General features: G+C 38.7%; 2 protein-coding genes across 3 annotated transcripts; both read left to right on the top strand.

Moving 5' to 3' along the window:
• The first annotated feature begins 477 nt into the window (after nt 1-477).
• ice2 (interactor of little elongator complex ELL subunit 2) lies at nt 478-13,137 on the top strand. 2 transcript variants are annotated; one of them, XM_030732336.1, is made up of 15 exons: nt 478-652; nt 2,171-2,272; nt 2,378-2,729; nt 2,828-2,947; nt 3,047-3,181; nt 3,438-3,554; nt 3,879-4,038; nt 5,085-5,266; nt 5,360-6,155; nt 6,255-6,424; nt 6,512-6,641; nt 8,953-9,037; nt 9,257-9,307; nt 12,104-12,347; nt 12,791-13,137. In XM_030732336.1, the coding sequence occupies exons 1-15, from the start codon at nt 639-641 to the stop codon at nt 12,932-12,934; spliced, it is 2,802 nt and encodes a 933-aa protein (XP_030588196.1). In that variant the 5' UTR covers nt 478-638; the 3' UTR covers nt 12,935-13,137. The 2 variants fall into 2 exon arrangements, with proteins under 2 accessions (XP_030588196.1, XP_030588197.1); XM_030732337.1 differs by lacking the exons at nt 8,953-9,037; nt 9,257-9,307; nt 12,791-13,137 and having other exon boundaries at nt 480-652; nt 12,104-12,193.
• A 226-nt stretch (nt 13,138-13,363) lies between these two features.
• LOC115781569 (annexin A2-like) lies at nt 13,364-17,940 on the top strand. Its single transcript, XM_030731297.1, has 13 exons — nt 13,364-13,452; nt 13,996-14,053; nt 14,388-14,481; nt 15,147-15,241; nt 15,339-15,452; nt 15,575-15,665; nt 15,888-15,967; nt 16,520-16,579; nt 16,677-16,770; nt 16,879-16,974; nt 17,130-17,188; nt 17,431-17,553; nt 17,655-17,940. Exons 2-13 carry the CDS (start codon nt 14,006-14,008, stop codon nt 17,712-17,714), a joined length of 1,014 nt encoding a protein of 337 aa, XP_030587157.1. The 5' UTR covers nt 13,364-13,452; nt 13,996-14,005; the 3' UTR covers nt 17,715-17,940.
• The last annotated feature ends 991 nt before the right edge of the window (nt 17,941-18,931 follow it).

Genomic DNA, 18,931 nt, shown 5'->3' with positions numbered 1-18,931 from the left:
ACAGCTGTGGATATGAGCAAAAGATCCAGATAGGTCTCCCTATAATTATCTGTACTAGAGCTGGGACTTGTATCTCCAGATATAATAAGATTTTACAGACCCCAAGATAGCAACTAATGACAGTCTCTGAAACCATTCAGAGACCGGGCTCAGAACTGGACAGCTAAGGTTCTTTGGACATTATTACTGTATTAAGGGAAATGGCTGCTTATTGCAAAATGAGAATACAGCATGCTCTTTCCCCCTCACATTGCTAGAAAAGGGTTTTCCTTAACTCTGAGTAAGGAGAGTTATTTTTGAGCAGATAATACTGAGATGCTTTATGCTACAGAGTCAGGGGCTGCTCGTGGGAATACACAGTGATATGTATTTTTCTCTTTCATCGATGGGCAGGGAAACTGTTAATGAGCAGTAAAGCAAAGCTGCAAAGAAATATCATTTTATTTAGGATCAAATATACAATGGGATCGGATATTGGTGCCCCCTAATATCCGTTAGGGGGCAGCAATGTACACAAAGCAGTTATTGTCAGCAGACTTTTACCAAGACGAAAAATGTTCGTGAAACGTGTGTGTACCGAATAACGTTAAAGTTAACGACATTGTTGTTAGTCCTGTGGACCGCTGTCAGAGGCCACCATGGAGCCGGTGTGGTAAGTAACATTTTCATTGCCACTGGTTACTGTTCTTCTAATCCTGTAACTTTGTGGATATTATTTGACAGCTGAAGCTAAGTACCCTCGCTACATTAACTAAGGGTTAGCAGATGTTAGCTAACACGACACGAGAGAGCTCGCTCAAGGTATTTGTGCTTAACATTTAGCGGTGTTGACCAGACATTATTTATTTCGGACTTAAATCCCATCAAGTGACTACCTTTGAAGCATAACCTCTGCTGTTTAACTCCGAGCAGGAGTCGAAACGTGTAAACACCAAACGAAGCTACACTAACACAGTTAGCTAAACACTGGATTATGTATTCTTTGTGCTCGATATTATCGCTTTTGTGTGTGGAACTGTTTTTTAAAAATTATATTTTTTATGCTATTTATCCATAGACCGGACTTGTTATGTATTTATTATAACGACAAAACGACGTTTATATTTTGAAAGGTGAAACAGGAAGTTCCCTCTGTTGTCCCTGACAACAGCTATGCAACATGTTCCGCATTGTGTCCGGAAACATGGATTTGATACTAATAATACAGAATTAAACTAATATTTTGTACAAAATATAGTGCATTAATAAAAAAAATTATTGGGTTAATTGCAAAGAAAAAATTTATTAGCAGTAGCCAAAAAAAAGACAAAAATGTGTCTGTATTTTTCTTTTCTTTTCTTTTTTTCTTGGATGATATTACAGGTTGTTTCCACCACTGATGAAAAAAAAATCTCATCCATATGTTGGGTTATTATCTTAAATTTTTGACTTACTAACTCAAACTTTGGCAAAAATAAGTTGAAATTGAGAAAATAACTTGAAATTTAGACTTGTTAGTCAGGAATTTATTTTTTCTGTTAGTAAGTAATAAGTAAGTAAAATTTATTTATAAAGCACATTTAAAACACAGCTTTCACTGACCAAAGTGCTGTACAAAGTATGTATACCTACAATATATTTGGGCACACAAACATGTAATTACATTAATAAATAAAAAGTGGACACAAGTGAGAAGTTTGCGGGTTGGAAAGGCCAGAGAGTGAAGGTGGGTTTTAATCCTAGTCATAGCGTAAGCCAATTATCTGATATTTACTGAAAAAAGTTGAATGTTGAATAATTGTTAGGACTAATTTTAAGTCAGGTGGCTTTTTAAAAATTTATTTATTTATTTATGGTCTTACACAGACAAGTTGCTCTAAGAACAAGACATAATAAATGATATTGTAATTTATTTTTATACATAAAACATTAAACATTTTACAATTTCATGCAAAACTTGTTGCTTTATGCATACTTCAACTCAGTTGTTGAGCAGTATTGTGGAAAATGATAGAGTAATAGCGTAATTCATAATATACACATGCCCCTACAGGCATAAAAAAGAGCAGTTAAATTGTTCTATCTTGAATGCAATAAGAAATGTCAGAGAATAGAAAGGTTGGGCACTTTGGAACTGTTTAGTTACAACAAGGGTCTCTAATATCTTTTATTTTCTCCTTTTTTATTGAAGGGAGGACCCTCCAGTGACTGAAGGTCTTTTCTTTACCAGAGATGTTTATGACAAATATTCCCTTGCACCTCATATCAGAGACTTATGGGCCTTTCTCCAAGGGTATGTCATTAAATGAATAGTTAAAGTAACACATAATTTCAGGTGCATTTCCACTCTGTTTATTCTACTCGCTTTTTACCTTCAGTTTTATTCTCCTTCTCCAAGTCCTGTAGAGAATGCCAAAACCAAACAGGAGTGTGATGATGGGGCTGCAAAAGCCTCCTGCTCTTCTTCGACAGAAGAAGCTACAGAGTTTAAAGACAACAGTTGCGTCAGCAGCCAAGTATCCTGCTGGGACAGCTGTGATAGTGAGGATTCATGTGCAGACAAAGCTGATGAAAGCACAGAAGACTTTGAGGATACCAAAAAATCAGAAGCAGAGCTGAAGCAGATTAAGAATGATGCTGCCTTTCCTGAACCCAGGATGCCTTATCCCTGCCTGTCCAAGGTTTCTAGCAAACAACAGGAGGCATATCTTGGTTTTTTAATGAGTAAGAAAACCAGGGTTCCTCCACAGGTACTAGCATTTGCATCATAAAGCTCTTAATGCAAGCTTAGTCCTGGTAGTTGTAATTGCATTACTTGAAAAAAAACCTGGATTTTTTTTTTTTTAAGGTCTTAAGTGCACGAGTGAACAATGAAGTGATGCACTTCATGAACTACCTCCAAGATGTGGCTTCAATGTGCGCTGATGACTACAACTTCATATCACAAGGGGCTATGCAGTATTCAGAGGTACTGATACTACATCGATTGCACCTGGTTTGGTTCATAATCAAAGAAACACACAGCTTAATTGTTTTTGTTTTTGTTGTTTTGGGATTTTTTAAAAAGAATTTCCTCAGGAGCTGTTTGGAGTGCATTAGGACACTTCCCCAGTTCTACCAGATCCATGAGATGACCAGTTTAACAGGAGGGACATTCAATCCAGGGCTGATGCTGACCTTTGAAAAACAGCTGCTGACTTTGGTAATGCACTTCTGAATGCCTTTTCAATCTCAGGGGTATCAGATTACAACCTTATATAATGTAGTTGTTCAGAAATGTGACTGTCCTTTTTTTAATATATATATATATATATATATATATATATATATATATATATATATATATATATAGATCTTCACTTTTATACCTTCTCAGCTTGTGTTGAATTGCAGAATCAGTTTTTTTTGGTGTTGATTAAGTTCCTCTATTACCATATTTCTTCCCTTTATTTCTCCAGGGCAGTGTTAATATTACAGACCACAAGATAGTGCCTGATGATGCACAACTTGCATCGGATTATCAGAGTGTTTCATCAGAGAATCCTCCAGCTAAAAAGGCTAAGGACATGCATGCTGTAAGCAATTGTCTCACTTTTTGTAATTGCTCCAACAAAGTAAGTCACAGTGATGCTTTACTGCTAGAATGGGATTCATGACCTCGGGTCTATTGTAATTCTATTTCAGCTCTTGCAGTTTTCACTAAAGACACCAGAGGGTGTTCATGTCTCGCTCAGCAAAATTTGTGCTAATTGCATTTCTGAAAGATGCCAGATTACACAAAGTAAAGTCAAACCCCATTTACCTGTAGACAAATGTGTAGCCACTTGTATTTATTTGACTGATACAGAAGATTTTCTGGTACTGTGACCTACTTTTTTTTTTTTTCTCCCTCTATCCAGACTATCAGTGATGATGGGAATGCTGAGAAGCTGTGTGCTTGTTATGAGCCTCATGTCTGTTTGACTCGAGATGCTTTGGTCAGGCTGCTGGACAACCATGGCCCTGACTTTGTGGAGCAATGGGAACTTCCCGTTTGGGTAAAATTAAACCCAGGAAAAGGTACAGCACCATCAGTTGTCAAAGTGGGAGTAAGCTTAATTAGAGCCACTTAAATTTGTGTACCTAAATCTGTGTACCTTTAGCTCACTTTGTAACAGTGACCAGTGTATTTTAAAGTGCTGCTTGGTGGTGACATGTTTACATTTTTTAAAAAGTCAATATTGTAGGCATTTTTTTTACATTTCAGGTGAGGAGTGTGTATACTTGCTTTGAGAGTTGAGACATCAAGTTTATGAAATGTATAGCATTTGTAACAGTAAAGAAATCTGACACCTGGTTTATGCTCAACGTTGACACCCTCATGGACAGTGCCTCACTGCAAAACTGACATCACTGCTGTGCATGTACCGCACTTAAGTGTAATTTTGGCTTGTTGTGCACTTCAGTTCTGTTTTTGTAGCATGGCACTCGTGTTGGTCCGTTTTCAGTATGTCAGTACAGGAGCTCAGAGATTTGAACATAGATTTATACAGATGGCGATGCTGTAGCAGCTTGAAATGACACGACTTTATCTAAAAAAAAAAAAAATCAGGAAGAACTTTTTGCTTCTTCTTTCAATATCTTCTACTCCTACACCAGTGTTGACGTGTACAGCGACAGCATGTGTTTTGTTCCGTCTCCCTCACCTCACCCCCAACCGGTCGCCTCAGATGACTGCCCCTCCCTGAGCCTGGTTCTGTGGGAGGTTTCTTCCTGTTAAAAGGGAGTTTTTCCTTCCCACTGTCACCAAGTGCTTGCTCATAGGGGGTTGTTTTGACTGTTGGGTTTTCTCTGTAATTATTGTGTTACTTTTCAATATAAAGTACCTTGAGATGACTGTTAGTTGTGATTTGGGATTATATAAATAAAACTGAATTTGAATTGAGGTCTTTTCAGAGTGGTGTCTGCAGTGAGTCTGGTGGACCAGCATAAACGGCAACATGCCTGTGGTTGCACAACACAACCAATGTGGTGACCATAAACCAGGCATTAGGCAGCCTTGTGTATTGATGTTATATGGCCTGATGTTGGCACTATTTCACATTGTTCTTTTATCTTATTTATAGTCAGTAGTCACAAGAAGACTGTGTACATAGACTCACCCCTCCTGAAGACTGAAATGACAGTGAGAGAAAGGAGTCATATCTACCATGAAGAGAGTTTGAAGCGGTCCATCAAGAATGATGGAAGTAGAAATGTGTTCCATTTGATGACAGAGCTTCCTGTAAATGAGCAGAAACTTTCACCGGTATGTTTATTTGCAGATTAACTTGATTCTTAATGTGTTGTTTATATTTAGTCTTGTTTCACCAGAGCAACTATTCTTCTTTTTCTAAATTAGAAAACCTCCCAGAGAAACGTAGTTTCTGTGGAAAGCAGTTGTGTAGATTTTGAGATGGACCTCACTGACCTGGAGACGTTTGGAGAGACATCACAGTGTAAGAAGATCCAGAGTGAACAGGACGGATATGTTAAAGGTCAAAAAGATACAAGTTCTCCACTTTCAAATAAGATTAAAACATTGAGTGAGCATTGTGTTCCTGTTAGTAGCATTTCACAAGAAGAGATGAGCAGCTCCTCAACAAAAACAAATGATCCTAGATCAGAGCCAGCACAGCAGGTTTTGAGTGAGCCTATTCAACCAGTGACTGAGCAAACGAGACGAGACCCTGCCCTGCAAAGCGATGAGGACCTAGCTTTTATAGAGGACTCGGATGATGAGAAACTGGTCATTGATGATTCGGTGTCTCCAGTGAACACTGGCCCAAAACACAGTAAAACTCAAACTACAACATGCTCCCCAGTTGTCCCTACTTCTGAGTCCACCCCAGTAAGTTCAAATACATCTACCCCACAAAAGGCTACAAGGGGCAAGCGGCAACCCAAAAGAGCAAAGGACTCTGGGGACCAACTAAGTGAGATCCTGCGCATGCAGACAGCCATGTTCAAGTCTGCCAACGAAATAGCCAAATGCTCCGCCAAGTCACCCACACCATGTTTAGCACCATCAGTTCACTCTCATTCAACATCCCTGGTTAAGCCTTGTGTGTCTTCATTTTTGGAGAGGAACCAGAACAAGGATGGTGAAACCTGTGTTGTTCCCCACCAGTCTTCAGCCAACACTAACGAGCACAAAAGTTAGTGTTGATCGAGTTTCATATTTTGGATTAATTTGTGTTTGACATGATTAACATACAATGTTTTACTGACTTCCTGCTGCTTTATTGATCCCTCAGAGCTGCTTTCACAAGATCTGCAGGCGACTACAGAAGATGAACAAGATTACGAGGCTCCTGTTGAGGGCAACCTGTTCTATAAGCTCTACAGTCTGCAAGACTTGTTACTCATGGTGCGCAGCTCTGTCTCTCTGACCCATACGAGAAAAGTAGGCAGCAGCCAAAACCAGGTATACGTGTTAATGCCGGACATATACGCCCTCCAGAATGTCCTAAGAGTTTTTTTTTAAATGTTAACATGTGATCTGTCCCAATAGTTTGTACCAGTGCATGTCATTCCTAAGCTGGAGTACCAGTTGTGTTATGGTGTTGAGTGCCTAACCAGCAGTGAGGTATGCCAGCTGTGGACAGAGACATTGCTGCACTCCAGCACAGTATCTTACGTAGGTAAGGTTTTTAATCCCTGTTCCTTTGAAACTTTTTCTTTCTAGGTTCTTTTAAAATGACCATGGCTGTGTTCCCCGCATGGGTCTAAGTGGAGCTAAAGGAGTCACCCTTTGGCCTTTTGTTTTTCAACTTGGTTGCCAAGGAAATGGCCAGCATATAATTTTTCCAATTTAAAAAAAAAACAAAAAAAAAAGTGGGGACTTTTCTCATTTCCTTCCCTCATGGACCACAGTGTAATCTACAGGGCAGATCCTTCCACAAACTAGACAAATAGTCTTCAGATGACTCATCATCCTCCTCTGACTGTGTAGTGGTTAAGTTTACTTAGTTGCCATAGCTACAGCCACATCTGAACATGGGGTATTACTGTGAATGCAGTGTGTACAGCTAAGCAAAGTATTGTTTTGAGCTTCGGTTATATTGTCAGTGTCCATGTGCTGCTTATCTGTGACTCAAGATTTAGGAAAGACTCCACCTTTTGTTCGTGATGCGTTCATTGAATTGACTTACGTAGTTACAGGTGAATGTAATGTACAACCTGTTTTTCTTTTTTTTTTTTTCTTTTTTTTTTTTGCTGTACATATAGCCATACTAGAGAGTGGGTACAAGCCTGTGGAAGTACAGTGTTTGGGTTTTTAAAAATGGTGTGTTTTCGATTGCCACCAGTAGTGAGAATTTTAGGCTATATGTAATAGAAAATAGCCCCACAGCTATTGAAATTATGCAGAACTAATAGACTTCCTTATTTGCTTGATTGTTTGTGGTTTATCATGTGGCATTCCACTGTTATGTATTTATGGCTGCTGTTGTCAGCTCTAAAACACTCCATAAATGAAGCAAGACACTGTTGAAATAAGCAGGCCTTCCCAGCTGGAGTGGGAGGCAGGAAAGAACCAAGAGGAGAGAGGGCCAACAAGCATTTCTTAACACCCACTCAAGCTGGTTAACAATGCTGGCAAATCACCACAGACTAGGGTTTAATCCCGGGATCCGGGATTCCCGGGAAATGCGATCAGAACAATTTCCCGTTTCCCGGGAAACGTTAGACGGGAAACCGGGAAAAAAGTCGCGCGCGTCGATTTGACTTTCAGAAAGAAAAGAAAGCTTCAGAATGTTAAATTTAAGGAAATATTGAGAGAAGGGTTCGTTTAATGCGAAAAGCATTACTCTTCATTTCAGGCACGTTCAGCCTCCGTTTAAGGCTTCAGCCTTCATCTCAAGCGTTTTAATAGAGGTATTACACAGTTGTACTTTTTTCCTCTTTAATTTGTTGAAATCGTAGGCAATGTGTTTACCCTAAGGTATTTTGTATTATATAATTTCATATTATTATATATTGTTATATTGCATTATATAGCCTATAAAATATGCCTGCCCTGAACAATAAAGAAATATCTGTTTAACTTCGAGTGTTTCTTTTCCTCGTTTGCAGCCGCTTACTAACAATCATGAATTAGGATACGGGCCTAATGGGTGAAGAAATGATCATGAAATAGATTGCTTTAACATATTTCGCTTTTTAAATGGAGTTGAGTAAAATGTATATTTTTTAGGCTATAAGGATTGGCCAGTTTTTCAATAGACGATTCACAGCGAACCTACTTTAACCCTCAGACACGGTGTTATAAATTTGCTGTTGCCAGAATGGCAATGACCAAGTCGTAGTGCATTACTCAAGGCCCTGTGTTATGCCATATTATAGTGTAGTACGGTAGTTAACTTTTCAATGACTATTACAGCGTTCCACTGGTGGAGATATAGCGCAACAGATGTCGCCACGACAGCGTGGCTGAGCCTTTATCAATGCTGTGGAGATGAACCGTATTGTTTTGCACCAGCAGTTGTAAAATAGCTTGGTATAATTCCATGTACAATGGAGGAATATTCGAATTATATTTGTTAAGGGAGTGTTGAGGAACGATACAACACCGCATAGCTCGAGCACTCGAATGCCGAGATGTAGGTTTTATTGCGTTAATCAAGCCGACGTTACCCCCTACTGGGCATAACAGGACATAGCTGGAAAGCTACCTCTACAATATCAGAATAGGTTAAGGCCGACACAGGCTACAGAAGGCCTAATTAAAATAAAAAAATAAATAAACTTTTTCCCGGGATTCCCGGGAAATGGCTCGTCATTTCCCGGGATTTGATTCATGTCATTTTCGGGAAAAATATTAAACCCTACCACAGACTAATTACTTTGCAAGCACTAGACACGGCACGGATGATGAAGTGCAGCTCTTGATATGCACACTAGCTCTTGTTGTTCTCTCAGTATGTCTTTCACCCTCTCTCCATGACTCTGAAGCTCACATCAATGCGTACACATCAAAAGTAGCTCTGCTGAGAAAGCTGCCTGATGACTGGAAGCAGAACATCTCCTGTGGGTTCAAGTGAGTGTTGTTTGAACAAATGTGTGCCGATAATAAGGATTAAGCTAATCATCGCCGAATGATCGTTACTTAAGATTTAGAGTTTGTCATCGTGAGTTTCAGTCAGTGTTGATAATCCAGGCCTTTTTGTCAGCTGCAGCTATCATCACCTCTGAATTTGTTGAATATCAAGTAAAGCCCATAGACAGAAACTTGCTGATGTCTCATTTCAATCCATAGGCTTTCCAAGTCATTAAATATACTCCACCACCTACTGAAAAAACTTGCTGGGTAAGTTGTTGCTGACATGCATCACATTAGTTTTTTGTGTGTTGTTGGAGTTGAGCTCCTCCGCCTTCATTTTTCTTACAAGAATTCACTTGTAAGATTTTGTACCTTTAAATTATTTGTGTAGAAATGGTGTTTGTTTGGGTCTTTTGTTTGAACACAGCCATTTTTAATTAATCTCCAAACACACATGTGCTACAGTACTGTGCAAAAGTCTTAAGCCACCCCTTATTTCTATTTTTCTAGCTAGGAAAATGGGAAATAGTTACAGTGATGTATTGACATGTGCAAACACACATGGAAGTACAGTATAGAAGGCAAAAACAGTTTGGATAATTCTAAGAAGCATGAAAGTCAACATTTGGTATGAACACCTTTATTCTTCCTTGTAGCTTTTTGTAACTTAAGTGGGCTTCAGGAATAGTTCTCCGGGCTTCTTGAATTATATTCAAAGCACTTTTGTTCAGTTCTCTGTCAAGGTGATTGCACACTGCTTCAGTTGAGGCTCTGGGGAGGTCAGTCCATAACTGATGGGGTTCTGTTATGTGTTTTTCTATCTAGGTGTGCTTTGAATCCCTTAACAGTTTCCAGGTAGATCAAAATCTGATGCTACTTTTGGTGTTTGTAATTTCATCCATTTTGACAAGATTCCCAACACCACAGGCTGAAATGCAGCCTTAAACTATGACAGAGCCTCCACTGTGTTTTACAGATGCTGTAGACTCTCACTTTTGAACCTCTTACCTGATCTTCTCCATACATAAGATGATTTGGACCAAAAGATTTAAGATGTGGATTCATCACTTAATAAGACCTGTTGCTGCTGCATTTCAGTCCAGTTTTTGTGTAATTTGGCATAGTTGGATCAGATGCATCTCTCAGGTTCTGTGTCAGGTCTTTGCTGGATTTTTTTTTTTTGTTTTTTCATGTTTCTTAAGGACATAACTTTCATCTGCTGTAGCTAGATTTTTAAGTCTGCCACTTCTTTTGTCCTCTGCCTGTCCAGTTTCTTCATTTTTTTTAAGAACACACTGCACACTGTGCCGAGAGGTTTTCAGCTCTTTGGGAATCACCTTGTTGGTGCAAAAATACTTTTTTGTCTTCATTAATTCATCAAGCCATTCAAAAGGTTACAAGGGACAAGCAGCAACCTAAAAGAGCAAAGGACTCTGGGGACCAGCTAAGTGAGATCCTGTGCATGCAGACAGCCATGTTCAAGTCTGCTAATGAAATAGCCCAAACCTCTGATAAGTCACCCACGCAGTGTTTAGGACCATCAGTTCACTCTCATTTCAACAACCTTGGTTAAACCTTGTGTGCCTTCATTTTTGGAGAGAAACCAGAACAAGGTTGGTCAAACCTGTGTTGTTCCCCACCAGTCTTCAGCTGAGACTAAAAAAAAACACAAGTTATTGTTGATCAGTTTTCAATATTTTGGGTTAATTTGTGTATGACCTGATTAACATACAATGCTTTACCGACTCCCTGCTGCTTTATTGACTTCTCAGAGCTGCTTTCACAACACCTGCGAGCGACTACAGAAGATGAACAAGATTATGAGGCTTCTCTTTGAAGGCAACCTGTTTTATAAGCTTTACAGCAGGGGTGGGCAAGCTTTTTTGGCTCTGGGGCCACATTGACTTTTTGAAATTTGACAGACGGGCCAGCACCAGATGCATACATGACAAACATAAATATAAAAAAAGGCATTACAGTGTTAATACTTACATTTACTTTTAGTGGGAACGGTGTTGTTTTTGCCACTGCATTGAAGTCTGGTGTTAGTTTTGTTGTAGCAGTTCTCAGAATCCTCAATCAGTCATAATTATGATATGATTTGATTTGGGCAATTCTGTACCAATCTTCGGTGGGCCAGATTAAAAAGACCAATGGACCAGGTGTGGCCCACAGGCCGTAGTTTGCCCGCCCCTGCTCTGCAGTCTGCAGTCTGCAAGACTTGTTGCTCGTGGTGCACAGATATGGGAATAGATGGTGTTTTTGTGACAGGCTGCTAGTAAAAAGTACCTAAAGGTTCAGTTTAAAATAGGTTCTTTGCTAAGTTGAGTGTTATGTATAGACACAGAATTGCTTCATCCTTTGATTTAGGTGCTTTTTTTTTTTTATACTTGAATGATTCATAGGTCAGTGTTAAGAGGCTTAACAAACAAAAGAATTCTCTGAAAATAGTCAGGTACAAGGACTGGACTGAAAATAAGTGAAAAAGCAGCCAATGCACAAAGAAAAACTGTGAAAGACTTTTAGAAATCCTGGAGAACGATTGCTCAAGAGCACTTTGAAACATTACAAGAAAAGTTTTGACTCATTGGAAGAAAAATATAAAGAAATAAGGGGCCAGTCAAGACTTTTGCACACCACAGTAAATATTATTATCATGTCAATATTATTATCATATGTATACATGTTATCATATCTATACATATGTATTGATTGAATGCAAAGTTTAAACTCTGGGGAGGGTTGGGTCTTTTATTTTCTCAGACTCGTTTAGTTGCCTTCAGGTTATCAGATAGCTTGGCTGTACGTTCTTCTTAAGCTTTGTTTAAGGTGATGACATTTTCGTACTATTCGTTCTGGCTGCCTGGGGCTTAAATTGTGATGCAAGTGTGTCTTTATGTGTGCTCAATGACACAATACATGTGTCAGCTTCTTTGTCAGCTCTTAGTTCACCACATTCTTCGTCATTCTTCGAAGAATGAGGAAATCGCTGCAGTGTTACAACATGTTTCTGAGTCTGCTTTGCCTTTAACACAGTCTCAACGACTTCATTTGCTTTTGTAGGTTAGAGGAAGGACGGTACCTGATTGCACATAAATCAGGGGAACCATTTGTGACCATACTCAAAGCAGAAAATGGACAAGTGAGTCGAGGGGCATATAACCTGCATCAGGTCCACAGCTCTGTTCCACAACCCCCGGCCTCTGGCTTTGTGCCTTGGATACCTGTTGATCCAGCTGTGGTCCTGCCCTTCCACCTGCAACATGGCAGGGTCCCCTGCACCTTTCCACCAACACCTATTCTGAAGGTGTGTATTTTATTTTTGTCACCACAGTTACTCTGTTAATAGAAAGCACTGGGGTTTGTTTGTTTTTTTTCACAACACGTGGCCCAGACAAATAAAGTTGCTGTGTTTATTGGTCCCACCACCCTCAGAGAATCTGTAAAAGCCAAAAATAACAAGTTCTTATCTGTCAAGTTGAACCAGAAACTACTGCATACTCGTCATTAGCAAAGACTAAACTAACAACGGGGACAATACTGAGAATAGTTGGTGGCTTTTCTGGTGTAGTCTGAGACAGTCATTGGATGCCTGTCTAAAATACAACACAGCAAAGAGCTCAACACATATTTATTTATTCAGTTTTACTTTTCAGTTCTTGGTAAAACAGGTTTTCAGTCGAGCATTTGAACTTGCTGCTTGTCCTTCTGAGACTGACAAATAAAAAATATCCTCTTCTGTCCTACCAGAAAACACAGCATGGATCTCACTGCCAGGGAGCTGAGCAGTCGGAGAGCAACCCGAATGGAGGAGGCAAAAAGAAGCACGTGCGAAAGAAACGTGCGGCCAAGCGTAATGCATATATTAAAAAGCTAATTCAGAAATCTGTTTAAAATCCTTTGTTAATGTATTGTCATATATCACGTCTTGGTTAGATAAGACAGAGGAAGCTGCACATGTATGTCTAAGGAAAGGAAAGAAAAGTCCTTAAATTACATATGTGGATGCTGATGCACTTTTATTGCATATAGTCTGTATTTTTATTTTTATTCAAAGACATGTCTGTATATTTTATACTTTTTAAAAAAATTTTGTAAAAGCAATTAATAAACTCTGAGTGTTCATTTGAGATTGTGGTTGTAATGTTCAAATTTTTTTAACTGTGGGACTGTGGGAATTCAGGATTTGACACACCTAGAAAATCTCCTAAATGCACAAGGCTTCAGTCACTGGTGGAAAAAAAAAAACTTGAGCTGCTGACTTTCAGCAGATTAGGGTGGAGTCATGAGTGCAGGGAGGGACTATGGCAGGGGAAGGGGCAAGTCTTTTCATATCTCTGAAAAGTTGAGCCTCCACACCCATTTAAACATCACCAGGACAAATCTGCATCGTCTCAGCTTTTCCAGCTCAGGTAAGTCTGGTGAAATTCTGTTAACTGTTTGTTAATTGAATACACAGAAGTTGAGTTTAGTTCACACTGCACAAAGGTACAAGTTACCCATCTTGAATTCATGAATCCAATTCTGACTTATGACTCGAATTTTCAGTTTGTATAAACAAGTCTCGCTTCTGTTTCTGAGTTTGTTAGTTTGTAATTCTTTTTTTTTCCAAGTTCCCAAAGTTTCACGTGTACATGTGAAAGAACTCAGTGGCCTTGCCACACTGAAGGACAGCAGCACATTTTCCAGGGTGTGTCCCTTTGCTGTTGCTGATGTGTCTGATCTTTCACTAGAAGCTACTGTGAATATGGCAAAAAGAAAGAACCTGTCATAGAATGGATACATTTCTCTGCAGTGACTTTGCTGTACAAAAAAAAACTATTTAGCTTCTCTTTTTGGAAGACCTTGCTTTACTTTCTCAAGTGATTATATCTTCAGTCAAAATAAACATGGTCTTGTGCAAGTCAGTGGCAGGATTACTGTGAGATTTGATTACAAGATTTGATTCTTTTCAGGACAGTAAAGATGGCTTTGGTATCAGAGTTTCTGGGACAGCTGTCTCTCAACATTGGGGTAAAGTTGCACTTTTTTTCTTCTTCTTTATGATGGAAACTTAATACTATATATATACTATATGTTTAAATTCTCCATGTCCACCAAGTCAACGTGCCACATTTAGGGTTAGGGTTGTGTTTTGTTTTAGTCACATGCTAAATGAGTAAACTTTGAGAAATTAGAAGAGTTTCTTTGTCAAATGAACTGAACTCATGCACTAAACCTCACCCGTTATGTGTCACCAGTTTCCTAGTGGATGTTAAGAGTTTAACAATGAAACTTTTGTGTGTGTGTGTGTGTGTGTGTTGTTTTAGGCTTTTGAAACTCACACTGATTTGCTTTGAATTCTCAGGGTCATGAACCCTTGTTCCCCACTGTGGTACCTGCTGTGAACTTTGACCCTGATAAAGACGCTGCCAGAATAGAGACTGCTATCAAAACCAAAGGCAAGATGCAGTGCAGTTTCTTTCTCTCAAAAAACAAAATGCACCCAAAAAAAACAAAAAAAAAAACTGGTGCTTGGTTCTGCAAATTCTTGCAACAGATGAGTAACTGGTATTTGTGAGTCACCCTCGTGGCTTAAAATGTTTGGACCACACTGGGAACACCTCCATGTCTGCGCCTCAGTGCTGGCAAAGCTGTGTTCTGGCCACTGACCGAGAGCTCTTGGCACTCTTAGCAGCCCACCATTGTGTTGTGATGAAGAATGTGGTCAGTGTGGAAAGATGTTTCTCTGCAAATGAGAATATGAGGGGAGTACACCTTATGACCATGTTGTGCTAAAACCTGGACTCCCACGCACAGTATTTCTTCTTTTAAAAGCTGTAGTCTCAGTCATGGAGATTTACTGATTGTGTCTGTCTTGTTTGATCATAACCTCAACAATTTTTGAGTCTCATTTGGACAAAACAACACATTTCATTATGTCACAGTTTAAAGGAATAGTGTGAAATTGTAAAATGTAGCCTGTTTTGGCAATTTACTGATAGGATTGAGAACATGTAAAGTCTTCCTTCTTATGCCATAATAAGTCAACTTTCTTCCAGTACTAGTATATTTTAATAAAGTAGTACTGCATCCATTTGTGTAATTAATATGTATAAATCATCAGGTGTGGATGAGCAGACCATCATTGATGTCCTAACAAAGCGGACGTACGCCCAAAGGAGAGAGATTGCGTTTTCATATGAAAGGATGGCAAAGAAGGTACAGTAGGCCTAAGCTGCCTCATATCTTTGTAGCTGTTTTGAACAATATGAGAGACATTAAGTATGACCAGGTAATACTGTATTATATTTTATAGGACATGATCTCAGCCCTGAAGGGTGCCTTGTCTGGCTCACTGGAAAACGTAATCCTTGGACTGATGAAGAGCACGGCACAGTATGACGCCACAGAAATCAGGGGATCCATCAAGGTAAAGGGCGTTTTTCTCAGAGGGATTGTGTGGAAGGGCAACACTGCCCTCTGCTGGAAACAAACAAAAGTGCACTTGTTTCTTCAGATGGAGTGTTGGTTCAAAATTGCTTCTTTTTTCAGGGCTTAGGAACTGATGAAGAAACTCTGATTGAGATTTTGTGCTCACGTAGTAATGAGGAGCTGGTAGAAATCAAGAGGGTCTACAAGGAATGTAAGTTGGCCTTGAAATGCTTTGTAATATCCTGTGTAAAGTTTAAATTACAGTTCAGGTTTCTCTGCTTTCCATTTACTGTGCAGTAAATGTACAACCGATTCACTCTCTACCAAAAGTCTCATATCATGTTGTAATTAGCCATAGATGAATCAGTTATGTGACTAATCTGCTCACAAGAGACAGCCAGATCACTAACATGAAAATATAATTTCTCAACAGTGTTCAAGAAGGAACTGGAGAAAGACGTGGCTGGTGATACTTCTGGAAACTTTGCTAAGTTGCTGTTGGCTCTTGTGCAGGTGAGATGTTGGTCTTTAAGACTTACAAACATATAGGTGACAAATTAAAAGGAAATCCTGAATGCTGGACTTGTACAGTGAGAGGATCTTTGTTATGCTGTGGGGGACGTTGTCATGGCTTGCTTGTCCCCTTGAGGGAAGCGTCACTGCAAATCAATAAAAGTTGTTCTGAGTTATCATTTTTATCCTGCATATGATGCATTTCTATCCCGATGGAAGTGGTATGTTCCAGACTGACAGTGCCCCACCCAAAGGTCTTTCAGGATCACTTAATAGTCCAATTAGAATGAAAATGATATGAATTATTAGCTTTGGCCTTTGCAGACGGATTAACGAAAGTTGAACAACTGAGATTTTTAAAAGACATTTTAGATAAAAACATACATTAAAGAAGTGTACATGTCCCGACATACACTGCATCCGAACACTCGTTCACACATAAATGCTTCCATGCAGGCATTTGGTGTCAACTATAACCAAAAATAACCTATGAAAATGAATTTTCAGCAGTTGCTTAAGAAACTGACATGAATGTTGTTTATTTTTGTGCAGACCAAGAGAGCTGAACTGTCCTCTATTATAGACTATGAAAAGATTGATGAGGACGCCAGGGTAAGTTGTTCAGTTTACATTGTCTTTAAATTAATGCCTCTTTTCTCTGCCACAAACTAAAGTATGGCAGTATTTAAGGATTTTTCATAATACCTAGGCTCTCTATGATGCTGGAATAAAAATTAAAGGTACTGATGTGGCAACCTGGATCTCCATTATGTCTGAGAGAAGCGTACCCCACCTGCAAAAAGGTGCTCCATCCTTTTTTCTTAAGGCACTGTTAATATGTGTTGATTTGTGATTCTCTGTAATGTGAAATGTACCCATCACTGATCAAAGATTGTTTTTCTTTTCTTAAGTGTTTCAGAAGTACAAGAGTTACAGCCCCTACGACATGCAGGAGAGTATTGTGAAGGAAGTTAAAGGAGACTTGCAAAGGTCCTTCCTGGTGCTAGGTACACTTTATCAATACATTTAGAAAGACAATGAATGAATAAATGATGATTCCCAGTCTTGTTTTATGAATTCTCTCCAAATGATAAAAGAACCCTATTTTTCAAATGTAAGATTTACTCCTGGTAATATTTATTCTGCTTTTTATTTGCTCCAGTTGACTGCTTTGAAAACAAACAGCTGTACTTCGCCAAAAGACTGAATGAAGCCATGAAGGTACTCACAGTGCTGTTCTTTTGCTTTTTCTTGAGATGTGGCTATTTTGAGGGCTAGATTTAAAAAAAAAAAAAAAATCCAACAAGCATAAGAAGTACATCTGCTTGTGAAAGTGCGATTTAGCTGCAGGAACACAGAATCCAAAGTTGGCTAAAGTTTTCTTACAACAGTGTTGCATCAGCTGCTGTAGTGAAGTTTAGAGCATGAACAACTTAAGTGCTGACTTGTGCTCGTTTCCTCAGAGTAAAGGAGCCAAAGAGAAGGTAGTGACCAGAATTATTGTGTCACGCTGTGAGGTGGACCTGAAAAAGATCTGCTCTGAATACAAGTCCTGTTTTGGGCAGTCGCTGCAGCAGACTATTATGGTAATTGAATTTATAACCTGCCTCTGGTCTATGACTGATTTACAGTAAAGCTTGTTCTGTCATGCAGTATGTCTAACTTGCTTTTTCTTTTCCTTCTCCAGGAACATACAAAGGGAGACTACCAGAAGGTACTGCTTGGCCTCTGTGGACCAGAGCAATAAAAAGAGTAAGCAGATTCAAAAGAGCTTTTCTATATTCAACTGGAAAATCGGGCTTTGAATATTACCTGGAGCTGATCTCTGCGACAAAAACTCATCTCACTTTTTGTGGACACGCATTTGAATGCAACATTCAAGGAGAAATGTCTGTTTTGTTTTCTTCAATACACTAAGAATCTGTTACAGTGTTTGTTATTCCAAAACGGAAATAAAAGTTGCTTTGTTTGAATATTGCTCCTTTTCTTGCCTCCCAATGTTGTTTTATGTGGATGTTTACATAGATGACCACCAGAGGGCGATATAGTAACATTAAAAGCAGCTGCAGAAAGCTCTGCACCTCCGTCTTGGGGCCTTGCACCATCTATACCTGTTAAAGGAATGCAGATATATATATATATATATATTTTTTTTTTTTAATTAATATAATGAAATATTAAGAAACATATCATTATTATCCTTATTCTTAATTGTTAGGAGTTCTTAAATATGTGAAAGCAAATGAAAATGACAATAAATATTTTCATTTGCACAAGCAGTGAAAATAAATTTCCAGGCCATAAATAACAACTAATTATTAAATAAACTATATGCAAATTCAGATGTTCTATGGCAAATCTCATTTGAAAAAGTAAAGATTTATGACCGTGGACAGTCATAATAATGGACAGTATGAACAGCACTATATATATGTCTTCCTATAAAGAATTATAAGAAATCAGCTTTACTTTCCACTATGAGATTCCATCAAGATGATTTAATCATTAGTGTGTTTTTCTGTGTTTGTTTGGTGCTAATATTTTAATTGAAAATGTTAATTTTACCTCCGGCTAAGATGATTTGCATACCACTAAACAAGTGTCTATACAACGTGTTTCTGCTGTTTAGTTTGTGGTCTCTCAGGATAAAATAACCACCACAGTGTTGTCAAGGCATTTCTACTGAAGTATAAGAAAAAAAAAAAAATAGCCCCAAAAGGCAAGTTCAGTACTGCCGAACACAGTGATGAGGAAAGGATCGGAAGGAAAGTGCAATAATCTTGTAAAAATAAAGCGGCGTGCTATAGCTCAAATATAATAGAAGCTCATCTATTATTGTGGGAGAAATTGCCTGATAAAATAACGCTTCTGTCTAATATTTTCAGTGCTTGAATGGCTGAGAAGAGAAACGGCTTCAAATTTTAACAAGGCATTAGATTTATGGTCATTTTGTAATAATATTGA

The sequence above is a fragment of the Archocentrus centrarchus genome, chromosome 6 (genome assembly GCF_007364275.1).
Source record: "Archocentrus centrarchus isolate MPI-CPG fArcCen1 chromosome 6, fArcCen1, whole genome shotgun sequence".
Classification (NCBI taxonomy): Eukaryota; Metazoa; Chordata; class Actinopteri; order Cichliformes; family Cichlidae; genus Archocentrus; species Archocentrus centrarchus.
Note: the sequence above shows the minus strand (reverse complement) of the source record. Positions and strands in the feature narration are given on the sequence as shown.

Excerpts from the sequence above, each read along its gene's own strand:
- ice2 (XM_030732336.1), top strand. Across the intron at positions 2,273-2,377 it reads TTATGGGCCTTTCTCCAAGG|TCCTGTAGAGAATGCCAAAA; the intron begins GTATGTCATTAA and ends TCCTTCTCCAAG. Across the intron at positions 3,182-3,437 it reads AAAAACAGCTGCTGACTTTG|GGCAGTGTTAATATTACAGA; the intron begins GTAATGCACTTC and ends TTATTTCTCCAG.
- LOC115781569 (XM_030731297.1), top strand. The coding sequence starts at position 14,006 with ATGGCTTTGGTATCAGAGTTTCTGGGACAGCTGTCTCTCAACATTGGG. Across the intron at positions 15,968-16,519 it reads TGCTGTTGGCTCTTGTGCAG|ACCAAGAGAGCTGAACTGTC; the intron begins GTGAGATGTTGG and ends ATTTTTGTGCAG. Across the intron at positions 17,554-17,654 it reads CGCTGCAGCAGACTATTATG|GAACATACAAAGGGAGACTA; the intron begins GTAATTGAATTT and ends TTCCTTCTCCAG.